The sequence below is a fragment of the Geospiza fortis genome, unplaced genomic scaffold (genome assembly GCF_000277835.1).
Source record: "Geospiza fortis unplaced genomic scaffold, GeoFor_1.0 scaffold1466, whole genome shotgun sequence".
Taxonomy (NCBI): domain Eukaryota; kingdom Metazoa; phylum Chordata; class Aves; order Passeriformes; family Thraupidae; genus Geospiza; species Geospiza fortis.
In genome coordinates, this window is record NW_005054635.1 from 286,320 (window position 1) to 303,733 (window position 17,414).

At 38.8% G+C, this 17,414-nt stretch overlaps 1 protein-coding gene across 5 annotated transcripts in view; it reads left to right on the forward strand.

Moving 5' to 3' along the window:
• Positions 1–17,414, forward strand: part of SMC5 (structural maintenance of chromosomes 5) — a 47,777-nt gene that overhangs the window by 13,240 nt on the left and 17,123 nt on the right. For all 5 annotated transcript variants that reach the window (XM_031064809.1, XM_031064810.1, XM_005430450.3 and 2 more), the window contains exons 8-17: positions 3,569–3,640; positions 4,256–4,511; positions 5,680–5,834; positions 8,356–8,469; positions 9,451–9,545; positions 9,746–9,878; positions 10,754–10,927; positions 11,070–11,239; positions 15,857–15,980; positions 17,101–17,223. In XM_031064809.1, the coding sequence (XP_030920669.1) occupies positions 3,569–3,640; positions 4,256–4,511; positions 5,680–5,834; positions 8,356–8,469; positions 9,451–9,545; positions 9,746–9,878; positions 10,754–10,927; positions 11,070–11,239; positions 15,857–15,980; positions 17,101–17,223 (1,416 nt within the window). The remainder of the gene's footprint in view (positions 1–3,568; positions 3,641–4,255; positions 4,512–5,679; positions 5,835–8,355; positions 8,470–9,450; positions 9,546–9,745; positions 9,879–10,753; positions 10,928–11,069; positions 11,240–15,856; positions 15,981–17,100; positions 17,224–17,414) is intronic.

Genomic DNA, 17,414 nt, shown 5'->3' on the forward strand with positions numbered 1-17,414 from the left:
GTGAGTTAATAAACTAGTTATGTGCTTCGTCGAAAGAAAAAAAAGCCAAAACTCACACCCTTGCCCCAAATAAAAAACAAACCCAAAACCAGAGCAGAAAGGCCAGGCAAAAAACTCCTACAGATTGTTGTTCACAACATTGTTTTTTGTTGTGATAAATGCTACACTAACATTAGGAAGTACTCAAGTATCTCGTAATGATAAGAAAATTCTTTGGTAAAAGAAATTAGATTTTGTCTCCTACAGTATTGCAAGACTTTATTGTGCTGTGAGGCAAAATACCTCTATGTTCCAAAATGTTGCAGTCTTACTGCTGTTGCCTTTTTTTGGTCTGGTTGGGCTTTTTGTTTTGAAGGTTTTTGTTGTTTAAAGGTAAATGTACTTTCTTAGAGAAAAGTTAACATCTGGAAAATTGAAGTTGATTTTCATAATGCAACAATGCCTTCATGCTTGTGAATTGATAAGCTGTGTTGTCACTACTTGGTCTTATGGTGTTAGGTTTTACCCGTATGTATCAAGTTACTGTGTTTTTTTCGAACTGGGAGCAGTTCTACTTAATCATTGGTACCGCTGTTCTTGGAAGTATTGGGCTGTATTCACATGAAAGTAATCTTTTTTGTTAAAGGTTGTACTTTGTTTCTATAAGAAACTTAGGACAAACAGTGATCATTTTAGTTTTAGCTTGCAGGGAGCTTGCTCAGCGTAGGCACTTCCTACAAAACAGTGGAAGAAAGCCTGAGAGAATGTTTGAGATGATTAATTTATACTCTTGAATCAGCATATTTTTCTTTTCAATCTAAACTTATTGAGTAAAGCTTTCATATACTGTATATTCAAAAGGTTAACTGTGTGCTAATTAATTATTAATTTAATTAATGAATTAATAATAAAGAAGTAATTAATTTCTGTCTGGAAATTGGATTAGGTACATTTGTTCTATAGTATTCCAGTAGACAAAAATACAGGAAGAAGGAAAGAGGATAAATTGGAAATAAGTAATTTATAGAAGACTTACTGAGATACTGTAATATGACTTTCCAGTGATGGGTTACAATTTTGTATTTTATTCATAACTAATAATATTCTGTATATAGTAGTATACTAAGACGCTTCCAAACCTGTTTTTTGTGATGTTAAATGATATGTTCAAGTCTAGATTGAATGCTTATAATTTTGTCTTGAGCTCAGAGTCCAGAATTGTGGAAAAAGATGTAAGGGAATGCATGATATATGTTGTTATGGCATTAGCTATTTGCAAGATACCAGGGAAGTTCAGAAGATCTGAGGGATGTACTGCTGCTTTCTGAACTTCCGTGACAGTACCTTTTTTTCAGCTGCTGAAATGGATTTCCCTGACACGTACTTTGAGACTTGGGCTGTTGAAATGTCTTTGGAAAGGAGAATCAGTGCTGGTTGCACGGTCAGGAGATAGTTTTGATGTAGTATGAAAGCGCAAGATTTAAGTAGCTTCTAATGGCTTGAAGCTGCTATGTCATGGTTAGTTCCTCACCTTTTCATAGACTGCTTGAATTTTTGTAACTTAAAATTCTATCTTTGTACAAATGCAGGCATTTGGCAAGAATTTCACAGGTGAATATTCTGTAAGCCAGAAAGAGTTGATTAGTTTCAATTTGGCATTAAGGGAAAGCAGCTTAATATTTAAGTCTGCTCTATTCTGGATACACAGACCTGTAGGGAATATAATTCTCTTCAGATGCTTTGCTCCAGGCTTATATCCATTATGAAATAACTTTAATTCTGACTGCTTCTTGAGATCTTTCTCTTACCATGAGGATTTTACCATGAGGATTTATGTGAGAGCAGAAATAACCGCATGATCATTTTGTCTTTCTTGAAGTTTGTTGGCAAAAAGCCCAGTATGGATTTGTAGTTTTGTCTGGAAGGAGCTGAACAGCAAGGAAAGGTGGAGGAAATCTGGGAATTATATTAATATATCCAGGCATTGTATTGTATTGTATTGTATTAATATATCCAGGCATTGTATTGTATTACTTTTCTCCCGTCTCTTTGTGTAAAAACCCTTTCAATTTCTGGATTAGAATAAAAGTTTTTAGTAACACTTGGCAGTTTGAGTGGTGTCATGTGGAATGTGGAAAAAAGAAACTGATCCATTTTATAAGAAAAGTTTGCAATGGTGTATTTTCAGAACAGTTTCTTCAGGCTCTTTGAAGGCATTTGAACAGAGTTAACTATGTTATGTGGTTTTCTAGCAATGTATAATGGTGTAAAGCAGTCTTTTTTGGTTATACAATGAAAATAATAAAGACAACTCTAGCTGTTTGTCTGTTCTGTAGATAGGTCTATCTAGAAGCATATAACTGAAAATACAATGGTAAATAAAAAGCAGAATTCTGGTTCCTTAGTAGTGCCCCAGTTTTGAGAGCCTTCAGAACCGTTTTGTGAACGTTGTGCTTCAGTTTCCTGGAGAGAGATTCCTCTACAGGCTGCCTCCATGAGCTCTTTGAAAAGAGCATCACAGAATCATTACTTCATAGCAGTCAACTGCAAGACCCAGATGTATTTCTTCTGTGTTGGCTTTATGCAAACTGTCTGCATGAGTCTTAAAATTTGGGGGCTTTTTTGAGGTTGGGGTAGAGAAAAAATTCTGCATAGTTTTATTTTCTCCTTTTTTTGATGCATCTCAGTGTTTTCAGTATGACTTTTCGTAGGAAGAGGTTTCTTCTACTGGGAGTGCTGTGTTGGTTTCCGTGTCTGCCCTGGAATTTACTTGCAATCTTTCCATCCTTCTGCAGTGTTCCAGTATTCTCTTCACAATGCTTCAGCCTTGAGGGTTTAGGGAAGGAGGAATGCAGTTTTCAGAGAAAGGATAGTGTATTTCCCCTGTGTTCAGAACTCAGCTGTGTGAGTGCCTGGGCAACTTGACCTAGTAAAACCATGCTCTGAGAAAGGATGGGACTGGGTAATGCCAAGAAATTCCTTCCAACCTGTATTGTTCTTCTGCTTTATAGAAGCTGAGGATAGAGAAAGAGCAGAGACATGGATGCCTACACATGAGCCAGCAAGTTGTCAAGCTCAGTTGTGTAGGATCTAGCTCTAGCACAATGCAGTTCAGAGGTAGGATGACTTGGACAAAACCTGGTTTGGCCATCCTGTGCCTAGGAGCTTAGGCCTTGCTCGCTCTTTAGTATTACCTTTCTTTGCAAAATTGGTTTGGAGAAAGAGGCAAGAACATTTTATAGTTGTAGGCATCTGAATGTAACATTTGTATTGAAATCAAGGATGGAGGTATTTTAATTTCAGATTAGGCACTTCCTCTATATGTCGTGCCAAAATTTGCAGACCTATAGCGGAATGGTTGTGAACAGTGCAGTATGAATGCTGTTATGCAAGTCTTCACAAATGGCTGAAATTATACATGCTACAGATACAGTTAAGAATAAGAAATGGGTGAGGATGGCTTTGTCAGTAGTAAAATGGGGAGTAAATACTTAGTTATGCATATACAAGATGTTCTTCAAAATCTGACTACTTTTTACAAATACAATTGAATTTATGACTGTAAATTTAAATATCTTGCTCTATGCAGACTGCTGAAATCAGAAATATTTCCCAGAAATATAAAGAGAAACAAGATGCTTTGGAGATGAAAGATAAACAGGTAAGAGTCTTGCTGACTTTTCTTGGTGTTTGTTTTTGGTTTTTTTGTCTGCTCTTCTGTTAGAAAAGTGGCAAATTCTATGAAGATGCTGCAAGTGCTTGTACTCTTCACTCTCTCCAGTACACAATGTATCTTTAGAACTCTATCAGTCAAATAGGAATTACTAAGAGAGAGGCATACACTGTGTAAGTTATGTTGCCTACTAAAATAGACAGTGTGTGTATATCTTGACAGACAGAGACATATGCACGCATGCCGTTTGTGATAGGCTTTCCTTGAAAAGCTACAGCCTCTATAGTGTGAGAGGTTAGACTAAACTTCAGGTGTATTAAGCAACTGTTAGTCAGTTTATTAACCTTGAAGGTTCTGCTTTTGTGAAAATGAAGGAACTTCAAAAATTGATTCATAAGCTTGACAGTGTTTCTGCTTATGTTCTTCAACTGCCATAGTGCTGTTAGAACTGTGTCATAGTGCTGTTGGAACTGTAACAGACTCTTGGAGTTTGGGGGCGTGGGTATGTCAGCATTTAATAGCAGTTGCACTGCTATCCTAGGTATTTGGTGTAGGTTCTGTATACCAAACTCATGTCTTGTTTGAAATACTCCAAATTTTTAGATTGAAGAAATTAATCAAGCATTCAGAATGAAAAAAGATGAAGAAACAAACAGGCAGAAGAAAATACACCAAACTCAACAAATAATAGAGGAGTGGCAGAATGAGCTGGATACAATGGCAGTCTGTGAGAATCTTCAGCCACAAATTGATGCTGTTAATACCGAGCTGAAAAAATTACAAGAAGACAAGGCAAATATTGATAATGATGTTAGTGATCTAAGAGCAGAAAAAACCAGCCAAGAGCAGGAAGAGAAAAGTAAGTTACTTAAGGTTCTTCTTTGTCAATTTATTTTATTATTTTAATGCATGTGCTTGTACAGAATCTCCTTCTCCTGCTGGAGTGAAATAATTAAAGGTGTTTACTTCAACTACTATTTGTAGTTGGCTTACATGTATAGCAGTCCTTTCTCTCGTTAACAGCTTTATTAAAAGTAACAACCACTTTCCAAGTTGAACAAGAAGATGCAAAATTAACAATTGACCTTAAAACTATCCTTCAAAGAATCAGTATTTCTGATATCTGGATAAGGAGAGTCCTTTGGCAGTTTGGAGGTTTGGGGGATTTTTTGGTTAAAAAGGAAGGTCTGTAGTTAGCAGGTTGTGAAAAGCAATCCCAAACCTGATGGAGAAAGTAGTTTGCTTTGAAGAGACAGTATTTTAGCTGCTTGCTCTGTTATATGTAGGATATTAGCTGCTGATGCTGCAATTGTCCTTCTTAGATGAACTTTAGGTAACCTTAATTCCAGAGTTTCTTTACATTAGTCTGGGATTTGCAATTAGTCCTTTCTAAGAAATGAAATGAAATTTAAAAACTGAAGCTTGACAGCTAGTGAGGGTGTTGTATACATATTCCTCAGTGAATGTTGCTCATTTGTGCATACCTGTCTGGCAATCCAAGAATCATAGAATCCAAGAAGAAACTGAGGTAGGGAGTCCAGGTGACCTGGGGAAGGAGACGCTATCTTGACTAGCACAAAATTCTCAGGTTCTGATCTCTGTCTCTTCTGAATAGTAGATGCTTTCATACACAGTCTCTTGTCATACATTTTGGTTTTTGCCAGCATGAAGTAAGAGATACTTCACATTACTAGTCTGTCTCTTTCCTCTGGGATGTTTTTGTTTTGGAGTACAAAGATAGGACAAGTCTTGAAAAAACATACTTTCATGGCAAAATTCCTGTATTTTTACTGTGCTTACCATATTTTGTTATTCTTTGGGTAAGTTTTTAATTCTATTTTAAGTTTTTATAGTTTTATAGATTTCTTCAGAAGTAGCAGCATCTCAGTTCTGGAAAGAGAAACGTAGTTCTTACCATTTACTAACAGCCTTATTTTTGGAGGAGTGTAGTCACTAGGTACCAGAAAGTGCTGGTTATAATGTGTACTTACTGTGGGCTCTGTTTAAGACACTACCTTAAATTACAGGAATAATTGATCGCCTTGGACAACTTAATAATATAATGCATATGAAGGAAGAGAACCTTAAAATGAGATTCCGAGACACGCACTCTGCTCTTATGTGGCTGAGAAACAACAAAGACAAGTTTAAAAAAACAGCTTGTGAACCCATGATGCTTGAAGTAAGAAGATTGACTTGCATACCACTCTGTTAACGGTTAGATTATGTGTGTCTTGCAAGGCTTCAAGAATGACTGGGAGACTTCTGAGACACATCTTGGAATGTACTGCCAAGTACATGCGGGATATTCATAATTACAATTCCATAGGCAGTGTTGTAATTGAGTAAGGTGGGATGGCTCCTTTCCTCCACAAGAAGATGCCTGTTGCAGGCTTCCTCTGTGGTGCAACCAGTTGTTATCCAATCTTACTACTTAAGTTGCTGCTTAAAAAAGCAGTGTTATTTGCCAATCGAGTATCTCCCTTTATGGCACAACCTGCTCAGCTGTGGTTACTTCCCTCTGTGATCTCTGAGTGGTTCTTTTGTTTGCTCTACCCAGCCATCTAGAGACACAGAAATCAGTTGCTGGTTTTGTTTTGTGTTTTGGTTTGGTTTGATAACTGCTGTATGATCTAGAAACAGCAGGGCTAAATTTTCAAAGAGGATATTACTTTTTTTAGTGCAATATATGCTTGCAATATATGCTCCATGTAATATGAAGAGGATAAAGATCTCCAGTTGCACTTCTTTTCAGAATTGCAAACTTACTTAATATATTGCTACAATTTAAATTAGTATATTAGAATATTTCTATACAAATTCTTACACTAGGTACATGTACTAGGACTGTTCAAAATGACTTTTGTTTAGAATAGATTCCCAAGTATTTCTTGTTATTATCAGAACTTTGAATTCTCCCTGAAAGACCACCTCAGGATAGTTTTATAAATGCTTCAATAAGGATATCTTTGCTTTTACGTACGGCCTCATTAACCTCTGTGCGATCAATTGATGTGTGGATTTGTTTTCTCTCTGTTGAGGTGTAACCCCAGCCAAAGTCAAGCCCCAGGCAGCTGCTCACTCACTGCCTCGTGTTCAGAATTCAGTAGAGAATCAGAAGAGTTAAAGCTTAGACAACTCATGGTGTGAGATAGACAATTTAATAGGGAGAGCAAAAGCCATGCACATGGGGAAAGCAAAACAAGGAATTAAGTCACCATTTCCATGGACAGGCAGGTGTTCAGCCATCTCCAGGAGAGCTGGGCTCCATCATGTGTGACAGTGACTTGGTGTCTTGGTTTTGGCCAAGGACAGGGTTAAATTTTGGTAATGCTTGAGAGGATGCGTGGCTGAGAGGGTGTGGCCAGAGCCTAATTTGTTCCATATAGCTGCACCTCTTTGCAGGGTGAGTGGGGGGGAAAGGGACTCTTGCTGTGATTTTGCCTTTCGGGTTGGGAGAAGTCACAGTGGTCAGTCAGTGTTTGTTAGGGGTGTAAATTGTTAGTCTTACAGCTTTTAGTATTAAAATGGCTGGCAGTTACTGGTTGCTTTCTTATCTTATTGCTCTTCCCAGTAAATTATTCTTATGTCGACCTATGATTTTTAGCTTTTTTGCCTCCAGTTTTCAACTCCATTCTGCTGGAGCAGGAGGCAGGGAGGGGACATGAGGAGCAAGCAGTGCCATGGTTTTAGTGGGCCTTCTAAATTGAAGAAAACCAGTTGTAAACGATGACATTTGGGAAGCCATCACTCCCAAGTGTACCTCCTTCCTCTCACATTATATACTGAGGATGATGATCTGGAATATCCCTTTGGTCAGTTTGGGTCACGTGTTCTGGCTCTGTTTCTTCCCAGTCTCCATCATCCCTACCCTACCACTGTGGCAGCATAAAGAGTAGAAAAGGCCTTGGCTTTGTGTAACCTCTGCTCAGAAATAACAACCATCTCTGTATAATGAGCCCTCTGTTGAGCACAGGCCCAAAACACAGCCCTGTACTGGCCACTGTAGAGAAAATTAACCCTACCTCAGCCAAAACCAATACATTTTGGTATCATGTAAATTAGTCTGGTGTACTTAAAAATTCTAGCTTTCAAATTGCTGTTAACTGTACCCAACCTTTCTCCAATTTGAGATTATTAAGTTGTGTAGTTCTCTGTAATTTTGCCTTTGTGTTTCATGTGTAGTGACATAATGTTTAATTACTAGTCAAAGCCAACTGAAAACCACAAACATTAACATTTCATTCAGATTTGGAAAGCTTCATCCATTTGAAGTATGTGGGGCTTTTTTCTTAGGAATTCAAATGCACTTGAGCTTAAGGAGTGTGATGTTTTCTGTTGCCAATGGAAAAACCCTTACTAGTGCTGAAGCAGAGCCATTAGACGTAAAATGGGGGTGGTTTCAATTGTAAGGTCAGGATGGAGCAGGAGAGGTGGTATGGTGAGAGATGGTGATAACTCCAGGAGTGCTGAAAAAGGATATGGATGGCTAAAAATCAATTAAGCCCAGTGGTCTGTGACTTACCATAGGTTTCCTCCCAAGAGAATTGGTTGCAAAAAAAGCAAAGAAATACATTTTTAAAGACATAGTTCTTGTTTTCATTAAACGTATGTGTGGATATCATCTTGATTATTTGAAGTGTTTTTTGGGGATGTTAAGTTGAATTGTATTAACTCGCTTGCTCATTACCTTTCTTTATTAGATCAATATGAAAGACAGTAGACATGCAAAATACGTTGAAAATCACATTTCATCCAATGACTTGAGGGCTTTCGTTTTTGAGTGTCAAGAAGATATGGAGACATTTCTGGCGGAGGCAAGTTGGCACCAATTTTAAAACTTTATTATGTACTGAAGTAGGAACCCTGAACTTGGGAGTCTAGCGAGTAAATCTGTATGATAATGATAGATACCTGTATCATAACAAGTAGATAATGCGAAATGTTCAAAGATTTTTTTCAGAATTAAGGTTTCCTTAAACCTTAGACTAACTGGATACGTGTAGGAATATTAGAAGATACGGTTTTTTTAGATTGCCTTCTCCTTTCTTCCTTCCTTAAGGCAATAATCACTTAAGTAGAAAATACTGTGTACAAGAAAATGGGTAGAGCAGAAATCTACAAATTTAGTGCCAAAATTTTTCACTGCCCTGTGAATAAAGAGGCAGGAAGCATCTTTTGTGACATGCAGTGGTCTAAGCAGCAAAGTAAGCTTGTTTTTTCGTAGTTCTACTGTCTTCTGAATCAGTGAGAAGATTGTTCCTTTTGAAAGTCAGGCAGATGATGCAAGAGGAAAAAACCAGAAGATAGGGTATTAAACTGTCACAATGTTTCCCAACTACAGTCAACACAGCGGTGTATTTGTGACAGACCATCCTGCAGTTTTTGAATACTCATCCACTCCTCGTGGAAACTAACCACTTCTTTATACCTGAACGGTAGCGGTGATATCTGAAGTTCTGGGGGCATATCTTGCTTGTGTGGTTGTGGAACTCCGCTCAAGGCTGCTTTAACCAGCTCAACTGATCTTCAATTATATGATTAGTTTTTAGACTGAGCACTTGGCTCTGGGTTTCTTTGATTGCTTTCATTTTCTCTAGCATGTAGTGTTTTCAGGGACGTTAATAGAGTTTGCTTTTAGAGAACTTGGTTATTTCTGAGCCAGAGGGAATTGGTAAGTTCTTCCAGAGGTTATCAGTTGAAAATAATTCTGACTCTAAATCTGTAATTAATATTTTATTTGCACGTGGTTTATTTTTCTGGTCTTTACCAAATAATCTAATATAATATTAATCTAGGTGCGTGATCGTCAGAAACTAAGAGTGAATGCTGTATGTGCACCTGATGAATCATGTGCTGAAATTTTACCATCAAGACCTATTGAAGAATTACAGTATGTATCTGATTGGATTCGGAATTAGTTTTAAATGCAGTGGGTTTGTTTTGTTGCTATATATTAGAATCTTTTACGCAAATCAAATTATCACCAGTTTAGTTCTGGGTTACTGGGAAGAGTCTTTCTGACCCTTTAACTTGATCTTGCTTGCCTGCTGAATTGGATTTGTGATGCTTGCTTTTTTATCTCTTCTTCAGCCGATATGGATTTTATTCATATTTACGAGAGTTATTTGATGCGCCTTCTCCTGTGATGAGTTACCTTTGTAACCAGTACCGTGTTCATGATGTTCCTGTGGGAACACAGAAGACCAGAGACATGATTGAAAGGGTAAAGTATCTGAAGAAGCATAAAGGCACCTGTGGTGTGGAGTTTTATTTCGGAGGTTGTTTGGCAAGTAAATATGGAGGATGCAAAAAATTGCTTTAGCAATTTTATTTCCCCTTTTTGTTTGCCTTGTAGAAGTGGGAACACTTCATTATGGGCTAACATATTGCAAGACATTTTAACAAATTCAATCAACCTAATTATTTACTAAGCCTAATTGACAGAATATAGCTGATGCTGCATATCTAAACTGAGCAACATTTTTAGTCAAATGTAACTTTATCCGGTGGAGGCTTTTTGCTGTTTCTGGTGTAGTGGACGTTTTTTATCTTTATGTATCTTGAGTTATGGTGAATCTTTGGTTATTTATAGTATCCTTTTTGATATGAAGCTTTTAAAAGAAGCAACTCTGGTATTTTTATACCTTCTTTTTTCCTACAGACGGATTTGCTTGACTAATACATTACAGCTCACTTTATGGTTTCATCTATTAATTCTTTAGTACTTTGTTTCTTTGTTACATGGGATACTTGTGCAACGCGTTACATATCTGAAGCAAATACAATCCTTGTTCACTATGCAGTACCAATGCTAACGATTTTTCATTGGTGTCTGTAATATCTTGACAGTCAGACTTGTTTAATTAATTATGGTAATATACTCCAACAGTATCTCATCAGTTCTTTGCTTACCAGTCTGAATTACAAGTGTAATGCTGCATTAAACTTAGCATCTTTTTGCAAAGGTTGTTAATAAGTAGGACCTGCAGAAGCTGAAGTTTTTTCTACTGTGTTTATCAATCACACTTGTTCCTTGTTCTGAAAAGTATTGCCTTCAATAATGCTTTTGTCAGATAACTATTTTTCTGTCTTTCGTAGATCATACAGGAAACCAATCTAAGGCAAATTTATACAGCAGAAGAAAGATACGTTATTAAAATATCTTCTTACACAAAACAAACCATCTCTAGTAATACATGCTTGAAGGAGGCACAGTATCTCAGTAGTTCAGTGGATACGGAGGAAAGAGGACAGTTGGAAAATCAACGACAGGTACCAGTGTATTTCTGTAACTGTGATTACACACAGTTGATGTTGTGAACTTTTAGCCATTTTATCATGCATTAAGCAGAGCCTACATATGTTAGTATGACATGCAATAAGAATGCTAGTGTTGCACGTTCTTTTGTTTCAGGACATCAGTAATACGTTAAAGTCATTGGATGCACGTTTGACTGCACTGTTCGAGAGACAGAAGCTTCTGGATCTCAGGGACAATAAACTCAGGCAGGAGAAGAAGGCGCTTTTAGAGAGAGGAAACCGGAGGAGGCAGTTAGAATCAAAAATTCGTGTGAAGTATGATAGGTAGGAAACAAGCTATGTTGTCTATGAAAAAATCTACAATATCTATGTTATCATTTTAAAAGCAGAGATATTTTTGTTTTCTCTTAATACAGCATGCTTTTACCCTTAAAAAGTAACCAGTATTTGAGCATTAGATACAGGTGATAATCAAGACAAGGAAGGTGTTTAGAAATTATGATAGTATCTGAGACAACATGTAGCAATGTTCCAGATGATTTTCTGTAATAGTATCATAGGATTCCAGTTAAATATCACTGCATGTATTTACTCAAAGATTAGGTTATTGTTCTAACTTTGTAGCACGTCTAAATAATGCCATAATGTGCATAAATGGTACTAAGTAAGCATGTCAGGGATTGAGTAAGGCCCCAGTTGTCCATAGTATCATTCATTACATATCTTTTGTTTTTGTGGGCCTCTACAATTGGTTTTTCTGTTGCCATTTGTCATAAGGCGTGAAGTCAAGGCATTTTTCAACACGTATTTCATTTAAGCACACACTCCCAGCAGGCAGTGTAGACAACATTAACATCCAGTCTGGACCTTTCTTCTTTTAACCTAGGAGCACTGTCTATCAATTGTTCTACTGTGTACCTCCTAAGAGAAGTTTGTTCCATCCTGTCAGTGGTTTCTGTTGTGGAAAGATATAGGGCTATTGTTATTAGTGTCTTGTCTGTGGTGAGCAAACAGAGCATCCTCATCCCATGCTGTAGAGTGTGTGCTGTAGCCCCTGACCATATTGATTGCTGAGTTTGTACCAAGGTGTTGAGGTTTGGCACAGTGGTCCAAACTGTGTGCAGTGCTAAACAGAGAGGAAAAATCACTTACCTTGCCTTGCTCCTACTCATACAGCCTGGTTTGCTGCCAGGGTGCACTGCTTGCTTATGCACAGCTCATTGTGCAGCAGTGCTTCAGGTTCTTCTTTGTAGAGCTTTGCTGCAGCCAGTCTGTCATGAGCCTGTATTACTGCGAGACCTGGTGTTTTCGCAAGACAGGACTCTGCATTTGTCTTTGCTGAATCTGACAAATCTTCTGTCAGCCGCTTCCCCAGCTTCAGTAGACGTCTGTGAACAGCAGGCCTATAGCGCGCTCCCAATTCAGTGTCTAAAAGCCTAACAACAGGGCCCTCTCTTTGCTCTTCCATGTCATTGGCAGGAGTCCTGAACAGGGTAGGATCCAGAACATAATCCTTGGTGCTGACTTCTGGGCAAGAGAAAACAAACCCAAGAGTCACCATAGAACCACTTTTTTTATCTATTTAGTCTTCAGTTAATCCAGACTGTGGTCTTGAAATTCAGGTGCATGAATGGTGTGGGACACAGCACTCAAAAAATGAGAGAAATTAATCTGGATCCAGCAGACAGAGGAAGATGAAGCTGATACAGGTTAATGCTCCCGCGTGAATCCAGTAGTGAGGCTAAGCCTGACTTCCCACTAGACACACACAGAACACATCAGAACAGCCTATGTGTGTGTAGTTACACACTGCACAATGGTGATACAGAGCAACTGGACAGATGCAGCACTGGTGGTTGCCTCCTGTTTGTACTGTGACTGAGCAGCATGAGATTACCCTGGTGCATTGTCCGTGCATATCTATGGGCAGTGTGAATCCCATTGGCAGCTGGTTCCAGACAATCTGAATCTGCGCAGTCAGTACCTCTAGACCTCAGGCTCCTTAATTGCTGGTACCTGGAAATGCAGACCCCTGAGGCTGTAGCCCTGCTTCTGTTGGCCTGTAGAGGCTGCCTCCCTCGCCCATGTGTGCCTGCATGCTGAACTGGCTGTGACTCTCTAGTTTATGGTAGCTCATTCTGTGGTCCTTGTCTCAGAGATACAGAGGTAGCCACGACTTCCCCAGTCTGCACCCCATAGCCAGTACTCCTGTCATCTTACTAATAAGCACAGACACATGGCAGCAGTCTGTGTCAGCCAGGCTGATCCTCCAGTAGCCATTTCTTCCTACGGTGTCACTCTTAGTGACTCACTTACTGTCTTGGCTCCTGGGCCACTTGCTGTCTAGTCTTGGTCTTTATTAGCAATCAAACACCCTCTTGCTCACTTGTACCATGGTGCTGGCAGCAAGGACAGTCGCATCATCCCATGGTACACTCACTCTGGTCTCTCCAGTCAGGTGCAGCCATCACAGACAAGCAGGTTTCCCCCTCTGACTTGTGATTTGACTACAGTTGCTTGCATGTAGACTTCCAAACACGTGAGTGCCTGAGTAGAAAGCAAGAAAAGTGGGAGGAATGGAGTTGAGTAAAAAGAGAATGTGCCAATTGGGCATGGCTGGACAAGGGTAGCAACCAGCCCACTATTTACATCTAAGTGTCCCTCTTATCCTCATATTCCTTTGTTTTCCTATACGTGTTATTCTCCAAGTTACTTAGTTCCTCCCTTTCTTCACATTTTTTGCACTCTTAAATATGTAATAGTAAGAGTCCTGTAGTTTTCTGCTGGATCCCACAATATCTATTCTATAGCACAATGTCCAGCACTTTGCTGTTCTACAGAAGATGCAGAGGACCGGGCTGGGGGCTGAACAGCTTGGGAGGAGTCTCTGTGACAGCAGCTGATAGCAGCTTTTTGACTGTAGAGCTTGAAGGACTCTTCAGTCAGGGACACTAATATTACCCTCTACAGACTGAGGTTTCTTTTGACGCTGAATTGATGACTGTGAAGCTGGAGGACTTGGCCTTTAGGAGCAAAGATTCAGGGCAATCTCTACTGAGATAACAGCAAAATTGTCAGAAACAAGATCTCTCGTTATGTTATATAATTACTTTTTTATTTACATATCTTCTGTATCATAAGTAGGAACACTGTTTTGTTTCCTCTGTATAATTTTTACACTCTGCTGCTTCAAAAAGATATCCATGTGTTCATGAGCTTCAGTGAGCAATTGGTAACCCTGGTGAGCCTTCACAGGACTTGGCCAGCAGTGAGGCTGTTCAGCCACGGTGACAAATTTGGGTCACTCAGAGCATCCCACAAATACACTGTGGCATGTTTGGTGCATTCCCAGGACTGCTAATGCAGACAGAAATGCCCACTAAAATGTGAAAGAGCCACGAAACCACAGGGTTTCCAGGTGAACTGCAGTCAGTGGAGAATAACTGCTTTCTTAAAGAGGAAGGAAGCTGGAAAGGTGGTGTGACTGTCTCTTTGCCAGGAGAGCTGTCACCAAAGGTTGTGCCACCGCTTAAATTAAGGTAGGGGACTGCTGTGGGAGTCACAGACTCATTGTGAGTCACATTGACTCATGTGTTCACTCATTTTCTTGAAGCCCAGTGTGGTACTCCTGTAGACTTACTTGACAATAGTTTTTTCAGATACTAGTTTTGCATTTCAGAGCCTGAAATTACATGAGAGCTGTATCATTGCCTGGAAGAGTGGATTTTTGGTTTATTTCATTTACTTTTTTGGGTTGTAACATGACATGTAGGTGTGGTTCTTAGGGCCACAGTTCAGTGAAGAATCTGGCAGTGTTAGGTTAGTGGTTGGACTCAATGATCTTAAGGTCTTTTCCAGCCCAACCAATTCTGTGATTCAGTTGTGGTGCAACAAGGCAACCCTCCTCAGTCCAAAGGGTGCCTTGGTGTTGACTAGATTGATTGGCTTCACACCTGGACACTGGTACTGAGAGTGTCCTGGGACAGGGTGTCCCTTTCTCTGAGTCCTGAATTTGCATTCCCATCTGCTCCCATGGCCCTGTGCTCCTCTGAGCTTGTGGAAATGGGCATTTCATGGACTCATGTCTCATATGGTAGGCCTGGGTGTAGCCAGGATGCAGGGTATTGTTTGGACTTCTGGCAACTGCTGTTGTCTTTTTTATATGTGTGGAGGTGAGCTTCTATCAGGTACCCTCACAGAAAGCTAAAATTGACGTAAGTAGCAACGGCTTGATCTCTGTCACCTCACTGTTTTACAGTTGGTTCATGAGGTATGGCATGCTCTTTGTAAATGTTTGATGAATCTCCATGATCACCTTCTCCATTATGCCCCTAGAATTGCTTCCTGAAGGGACTTGTTTTACTGTTTTCCCAGGGATCAAAGCAAGAGTCTGTAGTTTCCTATGTCATCCTCTTGGCCTGTTCAGCAGTTTTGAAAAATCTCCAAATGCTTTGCAGCTCAATAAATGTCATGGTTCCTCTTCCATGTTCTGAAGCTCTAAAACAAGTGAAAACGGTTTTTCTTCATTGAGATGAGGATACAGTTATTTTTTGGCTAGACTACGTAACAAGAATTAAGTAAACTTCCTGAACTCACATGGGTTGTATTGTTACAAAGAGGTATCAGAAGAAGAAAAGTTCATTCCTTACACTGATTTTTTTTTCTCTGATTTGAAATTTATAGAAGTCAAGGACTATGCTTGCACAATGATGCTGTTAGTAGCCAAAAATGGGGTTTCTTTAAGTGCTGCTTGTTTTGTCTGTTGTATTTCTTTGGTTTAAAGTGCATGGGCTGGGAATGCTTCCAATATGTTTGGAATGTTTAGGATTATAAATTCCTAATCTTGCTAACTGTTGGTTTGTCATCAAGTGTAGGACTGTTTGTGTTTTTAGCATGACTTACTTTTAATCACAATGAATCAAATATTGATTCCTCCCATAGTTTAAGACAGCTGGAACAAGATGCTATTGACCTAGAGAAGGAATTTCAACTGGCAAATGTAAAGATCAAAGAAATAAATAAACAGAAAGCAGAACTTGTTACAGAAGTGATGCATCTCACCAAGGTATGTATTTTTAACTTGGTATGTGTTCCACTTTTGTGAAGAGTCCAGTTCTTGTTATTTAAGTGGGAAGTATGCAGCATTTGTTACTGTCAATGTTTTCAAGCTAGCTTTCTTAATTATTGAATAATATTAACTTTTTCCATTTTTCATCCCCTTCTAATTTTTTTTAAGTCTGTATTTCTGGTAATTATTTTAAAATCACTGAATTGGAAATGAATAAACTTTTTCCTCTGCCCAACTTCATACTGTAGAAACTTTGTGTTAAAATGACAAATAGTGAAGACCTCAGACCTTGGCTCACCACTGTAGTCAGATGCTAGCGCCCTCAGAATTTTATCTTGTAGATCCCCATGGTCTGCAGTAGAAACCTTATCTTCCCTTCCATTAAGGGAGAGGATTAATTTTTATTTATGTGCTGATCATAAAGAAATGATAAACAGTTGCTTTCAATGGCCTGTAATTGTAGCTACCCTTTAGACAGTAAACAATGTGTTGATGGTTTTAAAGCCTCTGGACTGTTCCTGAGGCTGACTTGTTTGAAAAAAAACCCAAACATTTTAATGTCAATGTCATGAAACCAGATTCTAGTGATCATTAAAGTCTGTTACTTAACTGCCCAAACACAGCCTTGTTTAGTTGTAATGTGCTGTTCCAGTTAAGACATCAGATATAAGGGTTTCTGTGCAACTTGTCAGTCAACTGCAATGTCATTACAAGATGTGTATATCTTTTGTGTTTCTTTTTTGACCTTTTCCCTCCCTGTGTGGCGTATGATGTCCACCAATATCCACCTGTTGGATTCTTCTTTCTGACTAACAATTGAGATGGCCTTAGCGCTTCTTATTGAAAGTAGATGTGTGTATGGATCTATATCTGTGTATTTATATCTATTTGGTAGAAATTATATATGTATCTGTAGAAACTTAAAAGTACATGTGAACTATACCTCTTTAAGAACTTGGGTCACCACTTAATTCATTGAATTTGACGCAGTATTGATGACCTGAGCACAGTGTGAAATTGTATGCTATGACTAAAAGGATGGGTACTTTCTAAAGTAGTGATTATATTGGTTTTGAGTCTGGTGAAAAAAAAACCTGCTTTGTTTTCCTGTTTGTAGAGGATCATACAATTGAACGTCGACAAAGTAGATTTGGCTTTTCAGATGACCAGGGTGACTGCTAAGAAGAACAGACTACAATCAGAGTACAAAGCAGGAACTGTACAGCTAAGAGCTGCACAGGTAACAATATTTATGAATATTGGGGTATCTACTATGAAAATGTTTCACTGGGAGGCCTTTATGCTGTTGAAAAGGATGCTTCTGTGTCTTTGTTTAGAAGTGGCTGTTAGTACTGCTATATATTTAGCCTCGATTTCTGTGGTTTAACTTCAGCCTCTTCATTTAAAGCAGAATAGTATCATTGCCATCTT